The sequence below is a fragment of the Chaetodon auriga genome, chromosome 16, assembly GCF_051107435.1.
Source record: "Chaetodon auriga isolate fChaAug3 chromosome 16, fChaAug3.hap1, whole genome shotgun sequence".
NCBI classification, from domain to species: Eukaryota; Metazoa; Chordata; class Actinopteri; order Chaetodontiformes; family Chaetodontidae; genus Chaetodon; species Chaetodon auriga.
The window spans coordinates 6,652,008-6,673,639 of record NC_135089.1 but is presented as its reverse complement, the minus strand read 5'-3'; the positions used below and the strand labels follow the sequence as shown (position 1 = coordinate 6,673,639).

Here is a 21,632-nt window from a genome sequence, read left to right as displayed (position 1 = left end):
TAATGGAGATCGCGAACACTGCACATTATTATTCTTTCTCATCCACTACAATGGCACTTCAGCTCATAAAACAAGAGTTCTGCCAAATGTCACGCGGAGATGGATGATAATCGTCAGCTCCGCTGTCATGGGAATGTATATCTATCTGGTGTAATTTGCAGGCTGGAGCAGCAGCGAGCACAGATAAGATCAATATTTAATGAAAGTGTAAGTGAAGCTTAAGGGTTGTCACTTATGCCTCTGCTGTTAATGACATGTCACATTATCATACTTATCAGATCGGGTCAATCTTAACTGCAATTACTGGCCTCATTTCTTTTTAATTCATTACAAATGTTGAGTCGTTTCAGTCGTCCACCTCTGTGCAAACACACCGGGAACGTATTCTCTGGCTGCCTCCTTTAGTGTCAACGGCCTGCACAAACTTCAAACTAAAATCTATTAATGGGAGCGTGGATTGGTATAATTCAATCAGCACAACTAAAATGTGTTTGGAAGTTGGAAGAAATGTGTATTTCATGGCTGAGGAAGCCCCTATGCTCGGTGCCTCGCTCTCCCTGGTAATAGTATCCCACAGTGAGCGGGCTGATTGTTTTAGTCCTGGATCACTGGCCATGGGATAAACCTGAGAGCCCAGCCTGCTTTTCATGTCAAAACCTTCAAGGGAAAGCGGCCACAATCCAAGAGCAATCACACTTGAGACATCAAAGTGCCAGCGAGAAGAGAGGCGAGAGACGGTCCGCATTTTTTCCACGCAAGCCAAGTGCAACTCAAGCGTGGAGGAAGAGGAGATGATCTAAGGCGAGGGTGCCATTGAGAGGAAGACGGAGAGCAGACAGATGTGCACGGGCAGGTAGCGGCACATCGGGGCCCCTCCTGTAGCTGAGAGAGACAGCGAGAAGCCTCCGCTGGTCACATTCCTGCTCGCTGCTCAGTCACTGTCCACCCTCACATGGGCAGCAAGACCCTCTGACAACCATGAGCCTGCACTCGGAAACTACAATTCACTATCTAACATCTCCTTCGCCAGTGCTGGACTGAGGTTTACTCCAATTAAGATACAGCCGATACAACCATGTAAAACTGTAATGCATAAAGTCCTGGATTCAACATTTTACATAAAAGTATCATCAGATACAGTAAATGTACTTAAATATCCCTGATGAGTCGGGCCCCCTCCAGAGGGTCACAAGCTAAACTTTGAGGGCCGTGAGAGGATTAACAGAGAAGGAAACAATAAAAGATAAAGTTCTGCTTCACATATTTGTCTTCATATTTTGGAATTTTGAACTTTTCTTTGCTATTTTTTGTTAAATATCAACATTTTGTTCCGCAAAACAATTGTTTAAATGAATTCATGTGAGACGTTTCGAGAGCAAATCTTCGCTGGAACTGCTTAAAAACTCAACACCGCTGGGTTGTTTGTAAGGGTTGAAGGTCAGAAACCAAAGATTCAGTCCTTAATAATGTATTTTATAAGATTAATGATTGCTTTTTTATGTAAAATCTGTAAACTGTAAAGTAACTAGTAATTCAAGCTATCAAATAAATGTAAGTAGAAAGCAGAATATTCACCTCTGAGGAGACGTGAGAGTATGAAGTAGCATAAAAGAAATACTGTAAATGAGTAAAATGTAAATGTTACTTTCCCTCACTGGCCATTGTTTCCTCGATAAATATGTACTATGAGGATATTTTACTACCATCAAGTAACATGTTCAGCGTGGACAAATGAGGGCTGAGCTCTTAGCAGCTGCGTTTGAGGGCATCCAGCCTGGTATGATGAATAAAGGCAGAGGTTGTTAACTTGTCAGTGGTCCGTCAGACTATTCAGCAACAGGCCAGCCCCCTCCTCCCACCGCTTCCTCGTTAGCTGTCATTCATCTCTGTTCCGCCTCACTGCTGCCCAGCCAATAGGATGCTGGCGCCTGACCAAGAGCCCAGGCTGCTAAGACTTGTGTAGTTGATTGATAACCATAAACAGAGCTTTTGGCTAGTTATAGGACACCATGCAGGTGCAATTAACACATCGGACGGAGCCAGCAGAGAGAGATCAGCAGCTATGAGGCCTGATAGGCGGGACATGATTGGGTTTACATATGAGCAAGTTCATTATGGGCATGGATGTGTGAATACATATTCATTAAAGGGGATTTGGAGGCATCACGAGGGTTCACAAGACAAAGGCACATATATAATGAACTCAGTGTATTCCTTCCATGTCACAGCTCAGCCTATTTATATCTTTTGCTGCCCAAATAAGAAACATGATTTTCATTATTTCCTCGTTTTACACAATAAAGCTCCCCGCTTCAGACAGTTCTGTTGTGTTTGTTGACCCCTAGTCTGGGTTACTGTGTGTGCTTTTAGAGAAAAGCAGCATTAATGTAGTCTGAGACAAGCTGCGTTCAGCCATCCAGCATCTCTTATTGAACGCCTGTTATTTCTGAATGACAGAGTCCACTGACCCACCAGTGTGGACATGTCTCACCCTCACTGAGGATCCTTAACCGCGCTGTGGCTTCGTCTTCATGTCCTCCCATGTAACAAAACACCAGCAGCAGTCTGGGCTGTAAAATGGCCTACCCACATCACGTCTTCAAAGCACCCTTTGGTCTGTGTGATTGAACAATTACCGCCATGGTTAATTTACCATCAATGGGGACTTCCACTTTCCTAGTTTACCAGCATGCCTTCACGTTGTTTAACTTATCCCTTTGACTCCATCAAGAGGTTTTCAGATGAAGTCAGTGGCACTGGGCAAAACAACTCACACTTTCATGGCAAAATGGTTTCCATCACAGCATGTGCATCACGCCTTTAATTTGTCTGTTACACGCCAGTGAAGAGCGAGCGTACCTATGACAGCTGTTTCCAGTTTTATCAGGATCCAAGAATTATTGGAATGAAATGAAAAGCCACAAACCTTGCACCATTTATTCTCCCCCGTTCCATCTTGTTTGAGGTGCTAAAATAGTATTCTGAAAGGTAATAATTGGTTCTTGAGAAATTTGTGTTTTCACCATTCCGGCATTAAACTGCTTTCCAATTAAACAGCGGTAAAACGTCTCCATTGAATTCCTGAAGTGCGGCGGCGAACTGCTGCGACGCCATTCACTCTGTTTGGTAAGGCTGAATGAAAAATAATAAAAAAAAAAACAGGCATATTCCAGAAGTCATTTTATTCAGTTCACATCAAGGTGGCTCACAGATGGTGTTCAGGTAACAGAGAAGCATTGAGACTCCAAATGAAACAACCGGCTCTTCTCAGCTAAATAAGTGTGGTTTTTAGGCAGTAACACATTTAGTCATTTTAGCCTCTTAGTTTGAGAGCCTAACGACAAACTCTCGTCTGCTGATTGACAGTTGAATGTGATAAACAGTTACTAAATTACAGCTTCTGTGAAACAGTGAAGCAGTATTTGCTATCTAGTCAGACTCTATAGCTAAATTGCTAACAACACTGGAAGAAGGACCCAGAGCAGAAATATTTAGGCTTTATTATGTTAATTAAAAACAGCTACAAATGAAGCGTCCAGTCAGCATTTTAACTGGACAAAAACACTGATATTTCATATTTACGCTATTGAAGAAATCCAGCTGAAACTAGAGCACAATTTTCCAAACACTGAGCTCTGGAGCTGCAGAGGTGAAAGCTCCCTCTACAATGACTGAAAATGCACGAAAATCTGTTTTAATTTCAATATAATTAAACATTTTTCAAGACAACTGTAATGTGTATTATTAGAATATTCATTTAACAAGTATTGTTGGCTCAGATTTGGTATATTCTATGTTTTTTTAACACATTATATGATGACATCTAATCTTTTTTCATTGTTGGTTACTTACATCCTTTAAGAAGTAATAAATGCACTAATTGTGGCATTATTACAATAGCAGCAATTTTACAGTTTTAATTATTACATTTTCAACTCATTTAGGGGGAATTGTAATGAATTCTTTGAAGTCACTAAATTTATCCAGAAGTTATTAGAGTACTGGTGTCTACCAGCTCAGTGCAGGATCCTTTAATCTGTACCACTGAAGAGCCACAGAGTTCGTTAATCTGTCATGATCAAATTAGAGTAACGTTTCAACTACAGGCAGTAAGGAAATAGTCTCGCTCTGGAATGCAGAAAATGAATGACACTATTTTTAATCGGCTGTGGAGCTGCATGCTTTGTTGTTATGTTGCTTCCATGTGAAGGACCTTCATAGACTCTGCGATCATTGAACTGGTGTCAATCTGTCCGTAGATACCCACTAAAAACGCCTTGTGGAGCAAGATGTCTGCGTGTTCTGTCAGAGGAGGGGAAAAATGCACATTACAACATGCAGCTGTGGAAGCGCGACTCGGAGCAGGACTTTGGTTGCATGCTTCGTTAAATCACATTTTTCTCGACTGAAAAATACTGCACGGTCATGTGGCTTTAAGTTGAGGCGGGCGCGGGAGCGACCGCGAACCAATTCACTTTCAACAAGGCCGTGGCTCGAGCATCCTCTTACCTTGACAGAGAAGCACGTATTCTGGAAGATTCCTGAGAGCAGTCTGCACCACGTCGAAGTTGCCGCTGCCCATACAGTACATGAATGTTGGCAGGAAGTCTGTTGCCAGGCTGCAGCAGAGAAAACACAGTGTTACACAGTGAAACAGACGGACGGACTGACGACTGACTGACAGACAGACGGGTGTCACTTCAGCATTATTTTCGAAACGCTGGCTTTTCTTGTTTTCTGCAGGTGCTGTGAACTTACCAGGGATTATTCTGGATGCAGCGCATGGCCAGGCTGAAGGCCATGTTCCGACACAACTCTTCAGAGGACGCCATGAGTCTCTGCAGATCGTTCTAGAAACAGTGACGCACAGTGGTGATTGACACACGCACTGACAGATACTACACTTGACCTTTCCTTTTGTTTCTGTTGTTCATGACTCACAGTGAAGTACTGGATGATCTCTGGGCTCCTCCTCGACTTCTCATCCACCTCTGTCAACACTTCCAAAACGTCTATGGCGGACAGGAAAAACATCATATTACTCATTACGATACGGGATTTGTGCATGCGAAGTCGCTGCAGCAGTGTGTCAGTTACCCTCGACTGCCTCTCCTCTCGACATCTTCTTCAGGTACAGCGTCATGTCGGCCGCGCTCAGTGAAACCGACGCTGATATGTTGACGAGGGGCAGGGAGCCAGCGGGCAGGTCGTCTGTGGTTTGCAAGAAAAGAGTACAGAAAAGTCACCACTTACCAAGACGTATGTAAATAATTGCAAAGTGATTATTTGTATTTTAACATTCTGACTGTGCTCACCATCTCTCTCTTCTGGTGCAACCTCTGCAGAAGAACTTTTCACGGGCAAAGTGAGTCCAGCCAGCAGAGACTTCAGTTGAACCAGGTCTGGGTTTTCTGCACACAGAACCCTGGAAGATGAAAAAGCAAAAAAAAAGCTCAAACTGTTGCTGTAAGTACAGTAAATTCATTCATAATTTCCCATTTAAAGGTCACAAAGTCATCACTCAAATGAAGCTTTGCCATGATATCCTTACTGCAAGATGTCAGAGTGCTTCTGCAGATAAGGAATGGCGGCTGCTGCATCGTGGGTGATGTATTTCTGAGTGAACTGCAAAAACTTGTTGATGAACACCAACGGAGAACGGGTCCTCTGGAAGTTCTACAAGAAGAAAGATGCACAAACATGTATGAACACTGCAAAACTGATTTGTGGCTCATTAAAGAATTCTTACGTATGATCTCAGTCTTAAATCCTGTGGTGAAGAGCGTGAGCTGCCCACCCGAAGGACCTTCATGAAGGACAGAAGGCAGTCCTGAAGCGCCCTCTGGTGGTCGCTGTGGAAAACAAGTGGCTGCAGGAGCTCCAGGATGGCGAGCACGTTGCTAAAGAACGTCATGTGGTTTTGCTGCCGAAACTCCTGCATGTTTAGGTGAATGCGACCGTGTAAGAGACCTGCAATCATAGGCAAGTGTCTGGAAAGAAAAAAAAAAAGAAGTCAGTAAGTTGAACCATCTATGGCAACAGAAAATCTAGTGTTTGTAGACTAAAGCTGAAAATACTGCAGCTTTTTTTCACCTGAGCAGAAGGACGGGGTGCGACACAGCCAGCTTCCTGCAAGCGAGGTTGGCATCAGACGCACGGCCCTCAGCAGACTTTGAGTCTCCTATATCAGCAAGCAGTGTGACCAGGCGATGCACCAGGACATCAAGCTGAGGACAATACATAAAACAAGTGTACACTGTGCTGTGAAGTATCAGGATAAATCCACTGTTGTAGATGAATGCCAGTACACAAAAACATTCAATGCAAAGAAAACAAAGCTATTTCGTTTCTTTGAGTTGTCGCTCCGGTGGAGTAATATCCTTCATACAACCATGTGTTCACAAAGTGGTGCTTGTGAGTGACTGAGCCTTTCGAGGATGCCCCTTTCATGAACTTACAACTAAATCTAACCAGACAAAATATTATGCTCAGTATGCTGAGACTCCAGGTGCAGTATGACATCTCTATTATATTCACAAGAAGAGTAAACAAACATTATATTGAGGTAACAGGACATAAAATCCAAATGTTACAGCACTAACATTTAGATGTAAGGACTGTGTGATTTATGAAACAGTGAAGACATCTTTACCTTGCAGCTGCTGCCGTATGCAGCCCCCCCACTGCTCAAGGTGCCTTCAGGCAGGGTAACGTGCTGGATGACCTCAGGGAAGTGCAAATAGATCTGCAGCAGCAAGTTCTGGCACCGCTTACTCATGGCACTGAAAGATGAAAATGGCATGTAGACTGTATGCTGTGGTTTAGAGGCAAGGCAGACGACAGGAAAACGCCATTCAATTTAGGGAAAATACATTTTATTATTGGCTTAGGACAGTTCAGCTGCCCATGGTGAAGCAAGAAGCTTAGTGACAAAATAATCAAGGCTGTAATCCCTGATGTTATTGAGTTGTGCAGCTTGAAGCTATTTAATTGACAGGGACTGGTTGAACAATTCTGTGCAGCCACAGAAAGTTTGTCAGAGCTTTTCCTCTACACTGGGACTAACCTTATAAAACAAACAATGTTCCCAGTTTCATGGAAAAATTACATTGGGCTTTGTCAAATTCACTTTCTCCATCTCTTTCAACAGATTATCAACAGATCTGATATGAGATCACAGATTAGCCAGCACGATAAAGCACTTCTCTATTGTTTCCATCTGCATGCGGCAATAATTAATGTACATTAATAGAAAGGAGGCTCATGAACAGCGTAATGTAACTCACTAAGTCACTGCGGCTTCAGAAAATCCTCTAAGGCTCTTGTAAGACTCCACTGATGCACTCTCTACTAACTGAAGAGTTGATAACAGCTATGAACTAAGCAAACCAGAGCGACCTTGACAAAGAGCAAAGAGCTCGCTCGTTGTTCAATAGTTGCTGTGTAATTGGAATAAACACCGGCTTATCTGACAGCGAGGTTTCACAAGAAGAATGCTCAACACACAATCAAGTGTTTATTCAACACAAGGCCAAAACCCTTTACTTTCAACATGTTTTTACGCTGGCATATTTTCACTCTCAACCATTTTACCAGACGGCTTAGCTGTACTTAAAATACTGTAATTCGGGAGCTAATTTTGCTTGACCTTGGCCAAAGTTTCCTCATTAAAGTGGTTTAATAACCAGAGACATATTCATGAAAGGAGGGTTTGCCTCCACAAAGAGTTGCACCCTGATCTCTGACAGCTAAGTCAGAGCAGGAATTCACAACACAGGCAAGTTTAGAGCTTCAGCCTTAATCCTCTTGGCTTCATTATAATACACTGAGCTTTTAAAGAGATCACAGTACAGACGACTTCTGCTGGTTTTAATTTCACACCAATAGACCTAATTATCGAGTTTTCCCTGGTCCACAGCATTGTGGCTGACAGAGGAAGTCTAAAAAGTTCATCTGCACTGAGAGGGAAAATCTAGTGTGATTTACCCCAAGTTTATCAGCACAGCATTAAAAAAAAAAAAAAAAAAAGACTTTCCGTATTTGGGCTAATTAGGAAGAACAATACAATATGTCAAAAAGGATGGGCTGAGCACATTGATGAACCTTGTACGATAAAGTGTGATGAGCATATGTGTCTTTAAATATGGAGGCCCGAGACAGAGGAGACAGAGGAGAAGGCGAGTGTTGAAGCAATAATAAACCAGATGACACCTTACCTGTCGTCCCATTTCTTTGTGCAGTTGATGAGGTACTCTGAGACTTTCTTGATGTTTTCTAGGTCTCCGTTGCAGTAGGAGTGAAGCAGGGGCAGCCTGGACTGGATGAGGGAGCAGGAGGCCTGGTCCAAGCTGCTTTTGTCGTCGTGGGTCGAGTCGCGACTGTTGAGCTCCGACTCTGACAAGATCAGGTCCACCAGGCTGATGAGCTCCTCCGAGCTGAGCCGCAGCACAAACTTCTCCGTCTTCTTCTGCACAGACGGCAAAGCAAAGCATACGAGTCATCAGCTTCAGCAGAGTGGACTCCCCCTGACTTCAGACTCAACAAAAACGCAGAGCAGAGGGTGACTTTGACTCGTGGCTTCGTGTGCGGGTTGTGATCTTACTTGACTGATCTTCTGGTCGCGTCCTTGCCAGATACGCGGGATGTGGCTGCACGCCCACAGGAAATCCAGCGCCGACGACGGGTCGAGCCTGAAAAACATCAACATAATCTCTCTTACTGGAGAGAAACATCATGCTCAATAAAATCTCGTCATATATTACAGTCGCACAAAACAGTAGCTGACAAAAAGAAGGTGTACTTGTAGTCTCTGCGCTTGCTGAGCAGAACACTGATACACTGCAGGAGGGTGGACCAGTTTGACTGATGAGTGAGCAAGGCCAAAAGGTACGGTCTGTAGGCAGGGGTTCCTCGCGCCTGAGACGAGAGAAACGGTAAGAAAGGCTGCATCAGTGATGCCAAACGCTGACTCCAGAGCGACAAGACGAGGGGGGTCCATGGTGGAAGTACAATGCTTCTCTTACCTTGTTGAGGGCGAACAGCAGCTTCTGCTGAAGGTCTGGACACACTGAGGTGACCTCAGGGTCCAGATGCTCCAGCCAGTCAACCAGCAGTCCAGAGGTCAGTCCTGACTTCGTCACCTCAGAGCTGGTGGAAAAGGTGAAGATGAAGTGGTTAGGTCTACGGAGATGTGACTGATCATTAGAGCTGCAATGATTACTCAATTAAAAGATTAGTTGACAGAACTTTAATAGCCAAATATTTAGCCAAGTAAATGCCAAACATTTGCTGGTTTTGTCTGTATTTTGTTTCTGGTATGAAAAATGGAAGTTGCCGCTGCTGCAGTGGCTCATGTGTTCAACCTCTCAATCTCAATCACTCAAGGCTCCTCTTGTGCTGGGAGTACCTACTCTGAGGTAGGAGCTAAGAAAGTCCCTAAAACAGTGTTCTAATAATTAGGATTGTTCCCAGCTTTTGGCTTCTACAGTGAAATCAAAACAGTCTCTTTCCTAACACACAGACAGTATTCAGCACAAATGCCATCACTCCATCTACTTGCTCTCTTTGGACCATGTGTCAAAGCAACCTTTGGGTATGTACCTGCCTCACTGACAGTGTTCTGTGATTATTCACAGCAAGTGAATCTGTAAAGCCAATGTGAAGCTGCAAAACCAATTAAACCTTTCCGAACCAAATCCAACAGCAGCTTCTGAGCAAACGGCCGCGGACAGCGAGCGCCGCTCTGCTCTTTCTGTCGCAGGCGGTCGTGTTTGTCATTTAGTGCCGTCAAATATAAATGTTTCTTGCATGACTTGAGAGGGAAATAGAAATGCGGCGCTCACTTGTTGGAATCCACTTCCTTTTTCACAGCTCGCTCCTCGCTTTCCTGAAGCAGCAAGGAAATCACTGTGGCAACAGGGCCAGCTGTCCCGTTCTGCGTACCGACAGTCATCAGCAAAGACAGGAGCTCTTCCAAATATGGCGACCTCCCCTCCATCAGCCCTTGTAACACTTGAACACAATAAAAACAGCGCGTATTATTATGCACCCTGATGTAAAACTAAATGTTAAATGTGGTGGCAGAGTTTGCGTTCGGTACGAGGCTTTTGATTTAGTTCACACGGTCCATCAAACAATTCAGCACAGCTTTTATTCTCAAGTCAAGCTTCTGTTTTTGTTCCCAACTCTGCTTTTGTTTCGTTTATATGGTGTTTGAAACACTAAATCTGACAAATGAAATCATGCACGTTCACATCCACGCAATGACTCCATTCATACCTTTTCCAATGAGCTCCGGCTCTGCGTTACATCTGTCTCCAGATTTCAGCTGTGCGATGATGGCTCTCAGAGGCACTTCAGTGTCTCTGTGATATGCCAAAGCCTCAGCCAGGTGGAGGAAACCTGTGCGCACTGCAGGGCAGAGACACCTGTCACTCGCTGGTTATATAAAATGAATTAATCGAAGAAGATGAAGAGCTGAGGTGCTCACCGTCATTGTGCCTGTGCTTGTGAGAGTTCTGCCCGGCGAAGGATTTGAGCAGAGCCTTCAGCGGTCCCGCCTCCACTGTTGGGTTGTCTAACCAAATTAACATCTCAACAATGACCTTGAGGAAAAGCGAGGAGAAGGCAATGTCCTGGGCCACCAGACGCTGGAGGAAAAACACACCAAGCAGGAGAAATATCTTAGATTCCAATGTTTTCTGAATCAACATGGAGCTGTGCAAATATTGTGAGCAAGCCTAACCTGGTAGAGGTGAAGCTGGCGCATGAGAGGACAGGAGAGAGCGTGGCTGCGGTGCATTGACAAGATGATAGGCCCTGCGTGTGCAGAGGTGAGCAGGGCCGCGATGGCCTGGAGGAGCCGAAACGCCAGCCCACCCTGCTGGACCTGGCCCTGCTTGGCCCGCATCAGCTCTTTAGCCAGGGCCTGCTGCAAGGCCAGAGAGAGCTGGCTGGGAGGGGGGCCGTGCCAGCGAGGGTCCGCCTTTAAGGGGAATATCTGGGGAAGCAAAGGAAACAGAAACAGTGTCTCAACAACAGCTTGGAATAAATACAGGGAAGAACCATTTGTAATTAATGATGGACATTTAGCCCACAAAGATCTGTGCTTTAACCCAGTGTTATCCAAAAACTGTAAGTGGAAAAAACAACAATAATACCGCAAAGAAAATAGACAACAATAGTTTGTAAATCCCACCTGAAGCAACATGCCAGTGAGATCATCTTCAGGCCCGACTGCAGGAAGCTGACTGGCTGCTCTCATCTTCACACTGCTGTGGGGCATTTCCACAGTCACTTTGGCCTTACTCGATTCAGCAGAGTCTGTCAGGAGGGATGAGGTCATGTGGTACAATATCGTGAATGATCACATACTTTCAAAGAAGAGTAATCGAAACACTTCAGAGAGACAATGACTTCACTGTAAAGTGTCATATAATAAGAGACCGTTTGGAGGCTAAAGTCACAAACCTCTGTCTGGAGGAAGAGAGGAGCTCAGTAAAGAATGGAAAGTGTGCCCCCCAGTGGCACCTCGCTCATGCTGCACTTCAACCAGGTGGGCCATGTAGTCTGTAGCAGGATGAACACAAAATGAGATCGATCCTAAATACTTTAAGACAATACATGTCAAAATAAATCACTTCTAAAGCAGGAGGTCTGCAGCCCTCTTACGCTTGTCCATGATGTTCTGCTCCAGCGTCTGTGGATCATGGGAGACGGCCTGGTCCAAGTACTGCAGCAGCTTACTCATGCTGGACACTGGAATGCCAAAGGACTGGACAAACAGCAGCAGCTGCTGAGGCTCCAGGTCCTGCAAAGCTGGTGGAAAATACACACATTGTTCCTTTAAAAAGTGAAATCTATTTACATGGTGGGCGACACATATTTGCGCACTATGACAAGCTGTACCTGCATCAACCAATCGAGAAACTTCTGATCGAATCATCCTCAGTTTCAACCAGTCGGGGAGCAGAAGGGCCTCTTCTGAGGTGTCAACCAGGAAGGCAGTGGGTAGGGGTTTCTTGTCAGGAAACCAAATGTCCAGAAGAGCGAAGAAATCACTCTCTCCTGTAAGAACACATATTGGTAAACAAGTTCTTAGAGCCCCTTTAACTTTGCAAATGCTGAACTGTCAGGCGAACAGGACTACCTTTGGGAGGTCCCAGAGTCAGCAGGATAACCATGGCATGCACTACAAGGATGTGCATCGTAGCCGTCTCTCCTGTGGTCCAACGCAGAAACACCTGGTCCTGAGATTCTGACTGAAAAGAAAAATCACTGTGGTTCTATTATCCAATTAACACAGCCCAAAAGTCTGCACTTATTTTTGATTACAATAATATTTTAGGTTATGTGGCACTTGCAGCTAATTTTTGAACCAGTGAGAGGATCAATCACAAACTACAGTGTAGTTCAGTGAGTAGAATAACTCACCCAGCTGTAAAGATCCTCTCCCTCTTTGGTCTTCCTCATCCTCTTGATGTACGTAGAGAAGATGGTGAGGAAAGCGCTGAGCACAGCATCAGACTCAGGCCGGCAGGAGTGTTTGGAGAACAGGTTGTTCATGATGGTGGAGCGCTCGACGATTAGCCGGGCAACGTCCTATCGAGGGTGATCGAGGGAAGGATTGAAGTCAGAACTGTTACATGAAAACAAAACTGATAAAAGAAAAGGCATGAAACGTAGATGTTATCTAAGCAACTCGCTGTGATTACCAGGGCCAGGTCATTATGAGAAGCCTGCTCCTCCACTGGTGCATGCTGGGAGAGGTAGATGAGATAGGCGCTGATCGTCTGTGGGTCTGTTTCCATGTGAATAGCCTTCAGGCAGAGAAGAAACACGCTTCAAACCTCTACTTATAAAAGGCTAACGTGTATATGCTGTTACTGACGGTTCGGGCGGACACCGACCTGCTGCAGAGCAGTGGACGTCATGCCTCTGACGCTGTCAAACAAGGGGAGCTTAGGGAGGTCTTGTAGCAGCCACTGGTACCCTGGCAGCAGCTCAGCATCTGCGGAGTCTTCCTCCATGGGCTGGTCGCGCTCCTCCCCATCTTTCAAGCCTCCTTCACTGAGCACCAGCGACAAACCCTACACACGAACACATCATGTAAATGGAATCTTTTTTAATGGCAGCCCAGTGCTGATGTTTTCAGCTTCCAACGCGGTACCTTCATGGCTAGCACTCTGGATGCCACCTGAGAAGAGCTGAGGCGACGCAGGAAGTAGTCCAGCACTTCACATGTTGTCTGTTCGTCAGCCTTAGGACCCAACAAAAGATCCTGGAGCCGTCCGAGTAGCTGCCTCTGCTTCTGTTGTCTCTAACAGGAAGAGAGGATAATTCAGGATTAGTCCAGAGTCAGAGAATAAGTTTAGCGTGTTAATTTGAGAGCAAAGACGCAAAAACGATGTCAAAAGACGACAGTTTCAGTAATTGCTGACAGCCAGCAGTGAGGTTTGGTGTTATTATCAACACACTTGTCTCTTCTTGGCTTTCTGCTCTTTGCTCTCTCCCTCTTCATCATCCTCGATTAGCAGGCTGTCGTCCGCAGCATCATGCAGAAGGAATTCACACAGGCACTGCACCGGCAGCACGTCCAAGGACCCCTCACTGGACTGCACCAAATCAGCCAACCACGGCATGGACTGAGAGGAGGCCTGTGAGGATGGAAAATGCATTACAGTTACACACACTGAAGACAAAAGTAGAAGAATGATGTGTTATTTAGGCCAAATTTAAGTCAGTCACACGGCCATTACCTGTCTCTGGATGATGTTGAGGAGGAAGTCTGGGTTGCGGCTGCGGCAGAGGAGATGTCCCAGACGAAGAGACTGGTTGAGGCTTTTTACCTGCTCCTGGACCTGAGGAGGGGGGCGGCGAGGAGGACCCCTGAACACAACAAAAACCATCAGTCCATCTGTCACACAGCTGTAAGAACTCTTATTAGTTGTGTAACAAAACGTAGTTGACCCATGATTCATAAGGCACAGTGGCCTTCAGTGTTGATATAATGTGTAACCAACCTGATGTGCTGTGGGCGGGACATTGAGTAAGACTACAGAGTGGTGACTACAGACAGAGAGAGGTGGTGACATCAGAGCTAAAGCAGCACAGTTTTAAATTAATCTTAGTCTGCTGTATAAAAAGTAGGACGGTGCGAGTTTGAGGATTTGGCTCCTGTGGCTCAATTTGAGAAACTTTTCTTTGAGAACACATTTTATCAATCAAATAGTTAGATGGTGCATGAGGTAACTCCTCTTGGTCTCTTACTGCGGATCCAGACTGGTAAGCTGAGACAACAGCAAGCTGTTGCTCTCTGTGATGGTCTGTTTGGTGGAGGCTGCTGCCAAGTGGCTTTCAAAGGCCAGGATCTCTTGTTTCTCCCTCTGGGAGATCTGCAGCTCCCTGTTGATCATCTCCGTCTTTGTGTCCTCATCCGCAACGGTGCACGGAGGGTAGGTGTAGTTACTGTGGAAGCACAGAGAGATGTGTGTTAGTTGTTTGGCACTGTAGCTTGAAACTGTTTTAGTGTACAGGATGACCTTCACCTACTTTGTCATAACCATCTCCATGAGCATTTTCAGTGTCGGATAGCCATCCCAGGCAGCCAAACCTACAGGGGAAAAGTCAGACAATATATTAATAGACAGATATTTAATAGCTTAGAATACATATATGTATGCAACATAGAAAACAGAGCGCTGTACCTATTTTCTGAGGATTAAACGCAGCCACCACAAGCAGCAGCAGCCAGGCCTTCCAGTACAATGTGGAAATTGCCAAATTTGGTGGATGGTACCTTAAACATTAAGAGTCCTTTGTTATTTGAGAGTGTAAACTGTATGGACTGAAAATGTGTTTAAAAGCCAGTAAAACGGTACCCCGCAGGCAGCTGAATGTTCTCTGGGTGGTGGTATGTACACAGATTGAGCACTGCATCAATGAGTTGGATCCGTTCCACCTTCAGGACCTCCAGATCTGTTTAAAAAGAAAGAGTCAGTCAGCTGTGTGGTTTCAGAGTGATGCAGTCAAGAGCCTCGTCGAGAGGAATTCAAACGATTACAATGAACACCGTGTCAACTTTGTTCATTCTTTCCTGGCATGCTCGTAAAACATGTGAACAAGCAGTTACTCCTTGAAAGGCTTCAGCTGGCTGCTCATTAAACTGATGCATGCGTGTTCACCAAATGTCCAAATACTCTTCCAGAGAGTAATAAACACAGTTTTAACTGTGATCACAAACAGTAACAGCCTAAGTGGATCTCTACACACCGTCAGACTGAACTCCAGCAGCCCTCTTAACCAGGTGATCAGCGAGCTCCATGGCGTCGGCCGGGCCCAGCGGCAGATCGCGCGACAGCCCGATCACCAGAATGCGCATCAGTGTGTCCTCCAACAGAGGAACCTCGGAGCAGAGGCGAAGGAAGAAACTGAGGAGGGAAATTAAACAGCTTAGTAAGATGACGCTGTTCAGAAGAAAACATGATTCATGTTGAAGACGGGAGGAAAACTCACTTTCTGTCACTCTCGGGAGGCCAGTTGTCCCACTTGTAATACGTCTCCGGTTGCTCCGTGAAAAGCACTTTGTGAAGGCTGCGGACATGAAAGACATTGTTGATATCCGAAGTAGCTGAAAACAGGATTAGCGGCATGAACAATTCACACATCCGACACGTGCAGCTACCCACCAGTGAACGTAGTCTTTTGCGCCAACTTTGCTGATGGTGGGAACCACGGTGTGGAGCCACCACACGGCGTCTCTCTGGATGGCAGCTATCTGATTCTGAAACGACCTCAGGACCTCCAGATCTGAAACAAACCAGACACATGTTGAAAAACCAAATCGTGCATGACACGGTGAATAAATAGAGCATTAGAAAAAACACACAGCGCTCACTCTTCTTCTCTCCTTTGTCCCACGCGATGCCAGCTTCTTTGACCTGAGCCGTGATACCCAACATCATGGAGACGGTCAGCAAATCTGTCACCTGGATAACAAAACGCTCCTACGGGACAGACGAGGACAAACAGCTGAAAGTCAAGCATCAAAACGTGAGGATTAAAGCTTAAATGACTGAGCGAGCTTTACATTTACACTTACTTTGAACTCCATGTCAACATAGCTGGCCTCCTTTCTCTCCTGCATCAGACCAAAGCAGAAGGACTGGAAGTTAATCTCATGCTTGGTCTGTTTGATGATTTCTCTCAGCAGAGCTCGGGAGGCGCGGAGGTAATCGTCCTTATTGGTGAGCAGGTCCTGGAACACCATCGCCAAGAACTGCACACACAAGGGAAGACGGGGTGATTGTTGATTTTCAGAAACCAGCAGAATCCAAGAAGCCGAAACTGAAAACAGACGCTGATTAAAACAGCAACATTATTTCTAATCTCCAAACAATGTTTTTCCAAACAACTGAAAAGTCACTCGTTTCACCTTTGGCGCCTGCTCTGGGCTGTGCTGCAGCACCGTGTGGAGGACTTGCATGTTGTTTGGATTCCTGGCATTGGACAGCTCATTGAAGATGACCAGCTTCACCATGGTGGCCAGGTTGTCTCTGTGAGCATTGAGCAGCTCCCTGGAGAATCAGCGACAAAGCACCCGTCAGTTTAAGTCCCTGTACATTAGACGTAAAACACAGAGACACCCCACGGACCTGACACACAGCATGTAGTGGTTGAGCAGGACTTTGGGTTTGAGCCGGATCTTGATCAGGTTGGAGATCACCTCCATGTCATCTGCTCCGTGGGAGTTGCAGTTCATACACAAAGACATGAGGAGGTCCTGAGCTGGTCGAGTCAACTGTGCACACACAAAAACAAAGAAAGTGAGTTCATGCTCATGACTTACAGCAACAAACATCCATCTTCATATTCATGATGATTTCACATATTAGAAACATATTACTCACAACAATACTGCAGGATATTATTGCATCTCTTGCATTCCATCTTTTCATTTTGGTTTTTTTTTGACATTATAATCTGTATTTAATGAATCATTTACAAAGATTCTGTGATAAATTATCTGTTGCAGGACTGCCACGATCACCCTACAATTCGCCCACCAAATGCAGTGTGTTACGACAGGTTGTGGACAGAAAAAAACAGCCACTGAGACACTGGGAAACTGAACATTTCCAAGTGGTTTATTCCAGGATGTCTGTCTCTCACCTTTGGGTTCTGGAGCCACATCTCCAGCCTCTGCACAGCCATGAGCCGGGCCTCTTTGTAGCCACACGTGGCTGTGAGCAGGCGCAGCAGGTTCCGAGACACGTTGTCCATCGGCTGCCTGCGGTTCAGCTGATCCCTGAGGACGTCCAGCACGTAGTCCTCCACGCTCTCTGCCAGTTCATCATACCTACAGCATGCAAAACAAAGAAGTCAGAATGGTCCACGAACCCAGTAACTTCATTGTGGTGCATTTATAAAATATTTAAATCTTATCATCTCGAATGCAAAAAACCTGAATTGGATCTAAAACACCTGCAACAATTTCAATGGTGTCTACTGGACTGTAAAACATAGGATCACATCTACATGGGTAGTTTTGATACCTCGGCATGACCTGCCCTTCATCCTCAGGGCTGAGTTTCTCCTCAGCTATCAGCAATTCAGTCTGGCTGTCGTCCTCATCGGGGGTTGAGGGATGAGGGCTGCTCCCTAAAAACCAAACATAAAAACCAAACGCTGCATTAACCGATCAGCACTGTTTCCCTGCAGCAGCAATCCTAACAGCCAACATGCTTGTGTGTTTTCTCAATGTAAGCGTACCCGCACTGAGATCTCCACCGGAGCGGCCGGTGTCAGCCTGCAGCAGCATACTCTTAGGGGGCATCTTTGTCCCAAAAGCAGTCTGGATGTTGTCGACGAAATTCTTGCAGTGAGAACTGTCCACCCAGATCCTTTCCCCCAGGGAGTCCTCAATGTACACCTGAAAACACATTTCAGGTTGACAAAGACTTCCTGCGTGGCTACACAGTGCACTGTTTAAAGAAAAAAGGAGATTCTCACTTTAACAAAGATTTCTGGCCAGTTCTCGTCCTCCTCGTAGGCTGCCATCAGCAGATTGCAAGCGAGGACAGACACAAGGCTGTTCCCCTTCGCTTTGAAGTTGATGGAAGCGTCCCGACGCAGGAGGCTGCACAAGGCCTGGAAAGACAGTCAAATTCCACCTGTGAGGCTCACTCTGGAGAAGATGTCTTTGCTAGACAATTCTTCAATAAGTTATACAACTATGTCCAAAAAGACATCTTTCAAGGAGGATCCACGTATATACAATCATGAAAGGACTGAAATTAAAGACTGGTTAGATGTGCATTCATTAATAATTGATTAAGACATAGACAGTGGGTTATTTTCTTTATTTGCTTCAATAGGTTTATTATATTCCCTACTTTGATCAGACACCAAAACTAGCCAAAACTTTACCACTTTCAAAAACTAGTAAGGGCTTAAGAAACATGTGTATTGAAACTACACAGGCTTCACCTTCCTCTTGACAAAAGTATTTCAGCTTCACTGTGTCAGAAATCTTACCTCAATAATTCCTTCAGTAGCAAAAACGTTGGGCTTGATTTTGGCCAGGAACATGAGACTGAGGTACAGCGTTATGTCAGGCTTGGCTCGGTTCATCTTCAGCTGTTTCACTGCTCCGCACAGCAGCCCCTCAATGCGATCATCATTTCCTTCAGACTCTGCAGCTTCAATCTCATCCAGCAGCACTGCCGGCGACACTAAAAGAACAAAGGAGGACTGTTACCTTTGCTTTTTGTGTTAAATTTCACAAGTTTTTGAAAAAAAAAAAGGCATTGATTTACCTTCTATAGGTACCACTGATGGCTCCTTTATTGAGGGCGATATTGCCCTCTTGTCCACAGCTGCCACATCAGCGAGTCGACCCAGGGCACTGACTGGAGGGGTGGTGGACAGCTTGGGCCGCTTGGTGAGGCTAGACAGACCCGATGAGGAGGGCAGACTGGAGGAAGTCTCTCTCTTCCGGTCAGCAGGTAAACCAGTGGATGCCGGCTTCAGGAGGACGGCGGGGGCTTTGGGCTCTCCACCCTGACTCTTTGATCCGAGAGCAATGAAATCTCCAGGTGGAGGGTGACCTGGAGAAAGCAGACGTCCAATTGAGTTCCGGTTTTCTTCTGCTTTGCTACTGAAGACAACAACACTGAGATGACACCGGGGTTGGCACTATAACCTACCTGACGGTTTTGCAGCGCTGGGGCGCCTGAGAGTTGTGGGCTTTGGACGATTCATTTTGTCCAACAGGCACAAGTCGAAAACGAATTCACAGCACGTCAAGCGGTTGACATTACCGAGCTGAGAGTGGTCTGCGTATGAGGAAATACACGAGAAACACAAGATTAGAAAACGTACAGCACAAATGTAGAGATGTTAGCTAAGGTAGCTAAACACCTAGCGGTACAGCTAACAACAACTAGCAACTTAAGAGCCTAAATTGCAATAACTAACCATTTAGCAGGGAGGTTAACATTAATGTTACAAAGCACAAGCAGCAAAAACAATATGCTCAGTCTGAGTTGACAACCTCCATGGTTTTAGTTACGTTTGTTGCATACCGGACAAAAACTGCTAAGCTAACGACAACAACTTAGGCTAAAGATACATGGATGCTAGCAGCTTTAGTTAGCTTAACCGTAGGGAGCGACAGCGTTAATAAGCATACAAATCAACAATCTTAAACAAAAATGGGACTCACATATTTACTCGGCCGCACAAAATTGACCGAGGTCAGCCCGAACGATGCACTTTAAGCAAAAAATTAACGTTTGCCGACTCAAAGCTATCAGACACTCCGAGCCATGACGACTTCTTCTTTTCCGGGTCACTGTTGTTCGCTAGCAAACATAATATGCATACTGCCACCTAGTGCCAGGAAGTGTCAGGCGGGGTTGTTCCACTGGAAGTGACCTCTTTATAGCAGAAGTAAGATGAATGCCTCGCTTCGAAACGGCAAAATCACGAGTTCTCGTTAGCTCTGTTTTGAGTGTTACATCGCTACACCGTTACACGTCTTTATATCAAAACGTTTTATTTTGAAATTGTTCACCAGAATCATAGTTATTTTCTCTACCTTGACGCTAGAGAAGTACAGCTGTAGTTACTAGCTGTGACCACCAGGTGGCAAGAAGATTCATCAACATCGACTCGCGTTAATTACAGTAACACTGACACAATAGCTAAGTTATTGCTCAGTAAGCTATTTATGTGGCTGTCATTGTAAAGTTTTACGAGAACTGCTGTGCCGGTTTAACAATGAGCAGGTGTGTAAGAGTCGTATTCATCGTAAGTCATGAACCATGGTTTAAGTCAATGGTAAAATTGGTTGATATGCGTATGCCATCTAGTGGTCACAGAGAGTGACTGCAATTACAATATCGAGTTATACACAATAGCATAGTAAAGCTTCCGGTCAACACTTTCAAAGTAAAACTTTCAAATCGACGGAGCTGTAATTACGCAACAAATGCCAGGAATTGTCCAGCAGATGTCACCATTTTGACTGTATCAAATGCTTGAAAAACAATGAGTCATTTGAAGCACCACTGCTGTAATGTGGTTCGTCAGTGCATGAGAAAGCTTTTCCTCCCCCTCATCAGTGTCAGTGTCAGCAGATGTTTTCCCATCTCATATTCATAATCAACAATCCATTTGATGTCATACATGCACAAATAATCTGTTTTTCGAATCAAATTTTGGATATAGTCCCACTACTTTTGCTACAGACAAGAAAATCACAAGCTTTTCCTGCATTTTCACCAAAAGCTCTGGGACTTTTGTTGTTGTTGTTGTTGTTGTTGTTGTTGTTGTTGTTGTTGTTGTTTTGTTGTATTAAAGAAGTGGGATAACCTCATCCAGTATTATTCACTACAAGAGAATCCTTTGTCAAGAAAAGATTGGACCTTTGTAAAACAGCACATGTGTTGTTTATGGCTAGCTGCTGCCCTGCTGGACAAAATAAAAGCACAAAAAGAGGAGAAATGTGATTGTACATGAAGTCAAGTTTTGACAAAGATATTCTTTTTCACAGACTCATTTTCTTGCTTAGAGAGAACACAGCTTTACACGTTCAAGCTTCCTTTAAATAGCATAAATGTAACAGAAGGTGGCAGCAGTCTCCACTCTGCATTTAAATGGTATTTCTTCAACACACAGGATGGGCTGTTTGTACCTTATCAGAGCAGGATTTTATCATCTGTGGAAATAAATAAACATTAATGAAAACAAAACAAGACTTCAGTCTAAAGGAAATGTTTATCTGTTATAAAATGATTACATTTCCTGACGTCAAGGACCACACACACCTGAAGAAGAGCCGCACCAAAACACAATAAGAACAACTTGATGTTAGCTTTCCACTGCTCAGTGCAGACAACACAAAGGCCTGAGGTGACGTTCAGCACCCCAGCAGCCACAATGACACCGTCAGACTGAACCCTAAAAGAAACAAGAGGCAGATGTTTTCAGTCTTAAGTCATCAGAAATGCTCTTGATGAGTCACTTATTCAAGTAATGCAGATGCACAGTTTTTCTGAGAAATTCCAGAATGCAATTTTTCATCCCAACGACTTTTTTCACCCTGTAAAAATGTCCACGCCTGGAGGAAA

The 21,632-nt window shown here is 44.9% G+C and overlaps 1 protein-coding gene across 1 annotated transcript; it reads right to left on the bottom strand.

Moving 5' to 3' along the window:
• Positions 1 to 3,167: 3,167 nt before the first annotated feature.
• ints1 (integrator complex subunit 1) lies at positions 3,168 to 19,864 on the bottom strand. The gene is made up of 48 exons (XM_076752568.1): positions 19,724 to 19,864; positions 19,206 to 19,334; positions 18,816 to 19,106; positions 18,535 to 18,731; positions 18,010 to 18,147; positions 17,770 to 17,929; positions 17,553 to 17,658; positions 17,170 to 17,356; positions 16,653 to 16,798; positions 16,433 to 16,574; positions 16,100 to 16,276; positions 15,896 to 16,004; positions 15,687 to 15,807; positions 15,514 to 15,591; positions 15,271 to 15,428; positions 14,880 to 14,976; positions 14,706 to 14,797; positions 14,551 to 14,611; positions 14,269 to 14,466; positions 13,758 to 13,887; positions 13,476 to 13,655; positions 13,169 to 13,318; positions 12,909 to 13,088; positions 12,714 to 12,818; positions 12,433 to 12,600; positions 12,149 to 12,260; positions 11,908 to 12,066; positions 11,671 to 11,817; positions 11,470 to 11,568; positions 11,198 to 11,322; positions 10,745 to 10,999; positions 10,490 to 10,649; positions 10,279 to 10,410; positions 9,843 to 10,011; positions 9,024 to 9,147; positions 8,801 to 8,916; positions 8,603 to 8,690; positions 8,217 to 8,467; positions 6,653 to 6,782; positions 6,094 to 6,227; positions 5,798 to 5,990; positions 5,552 to 5,676; positions 5,316 to 5,425; positions 5,098 to 5,211; positions 4,942 to 5,012; positions 4,759 to 4,850; positions 4,510 to 4,619; positions 3,168 to 4,302 (listed from the first exon to the last, which is right to left on the bottom strand). The coding sequence occupies exons 2-48, from the start codon at positions 19,258 to 19,260 to the stop codon at positions 4,190 to 4,192; spliced, it is 6,555 nt and encodes a 2,184-aa protein (XP_076608683.1). The 5' UTR covers positions 19,261 to 19,334; positions 19,724 to 19,864; the 3' UTR covers positions 3,168 to 4,189.
• Between the last annotated feature and the right edge of the window lie 1,768 nt (positions 19,865 to 21,632).

Excerpts from the sequence above, each read along its gene's own strand:
- ints1 (XM_076752568.1), bottom strand. The coding sequence starts at position 19,260 with ATGAATCGTCCAAAGCCCACAACTCTCAGGCGCCCCAGCGCTGCAAAA. Across the intron at positions 18,732-18,815 it reads ATCAGTGGTACCTATAGAAG|TGTCGCCGGCAGTGCTGCTG; the intron begins GTAAATCAATGC and ends TTGTTCTTTTAG. Across the intron at positions 15,592-15,686 it reads GCAAAAGACTACGTTCACTG|CCTTCACAAAGTGCTTTTCA; the intron begins GTGGGTAGCTGC and ends TCATGTCCGCAG.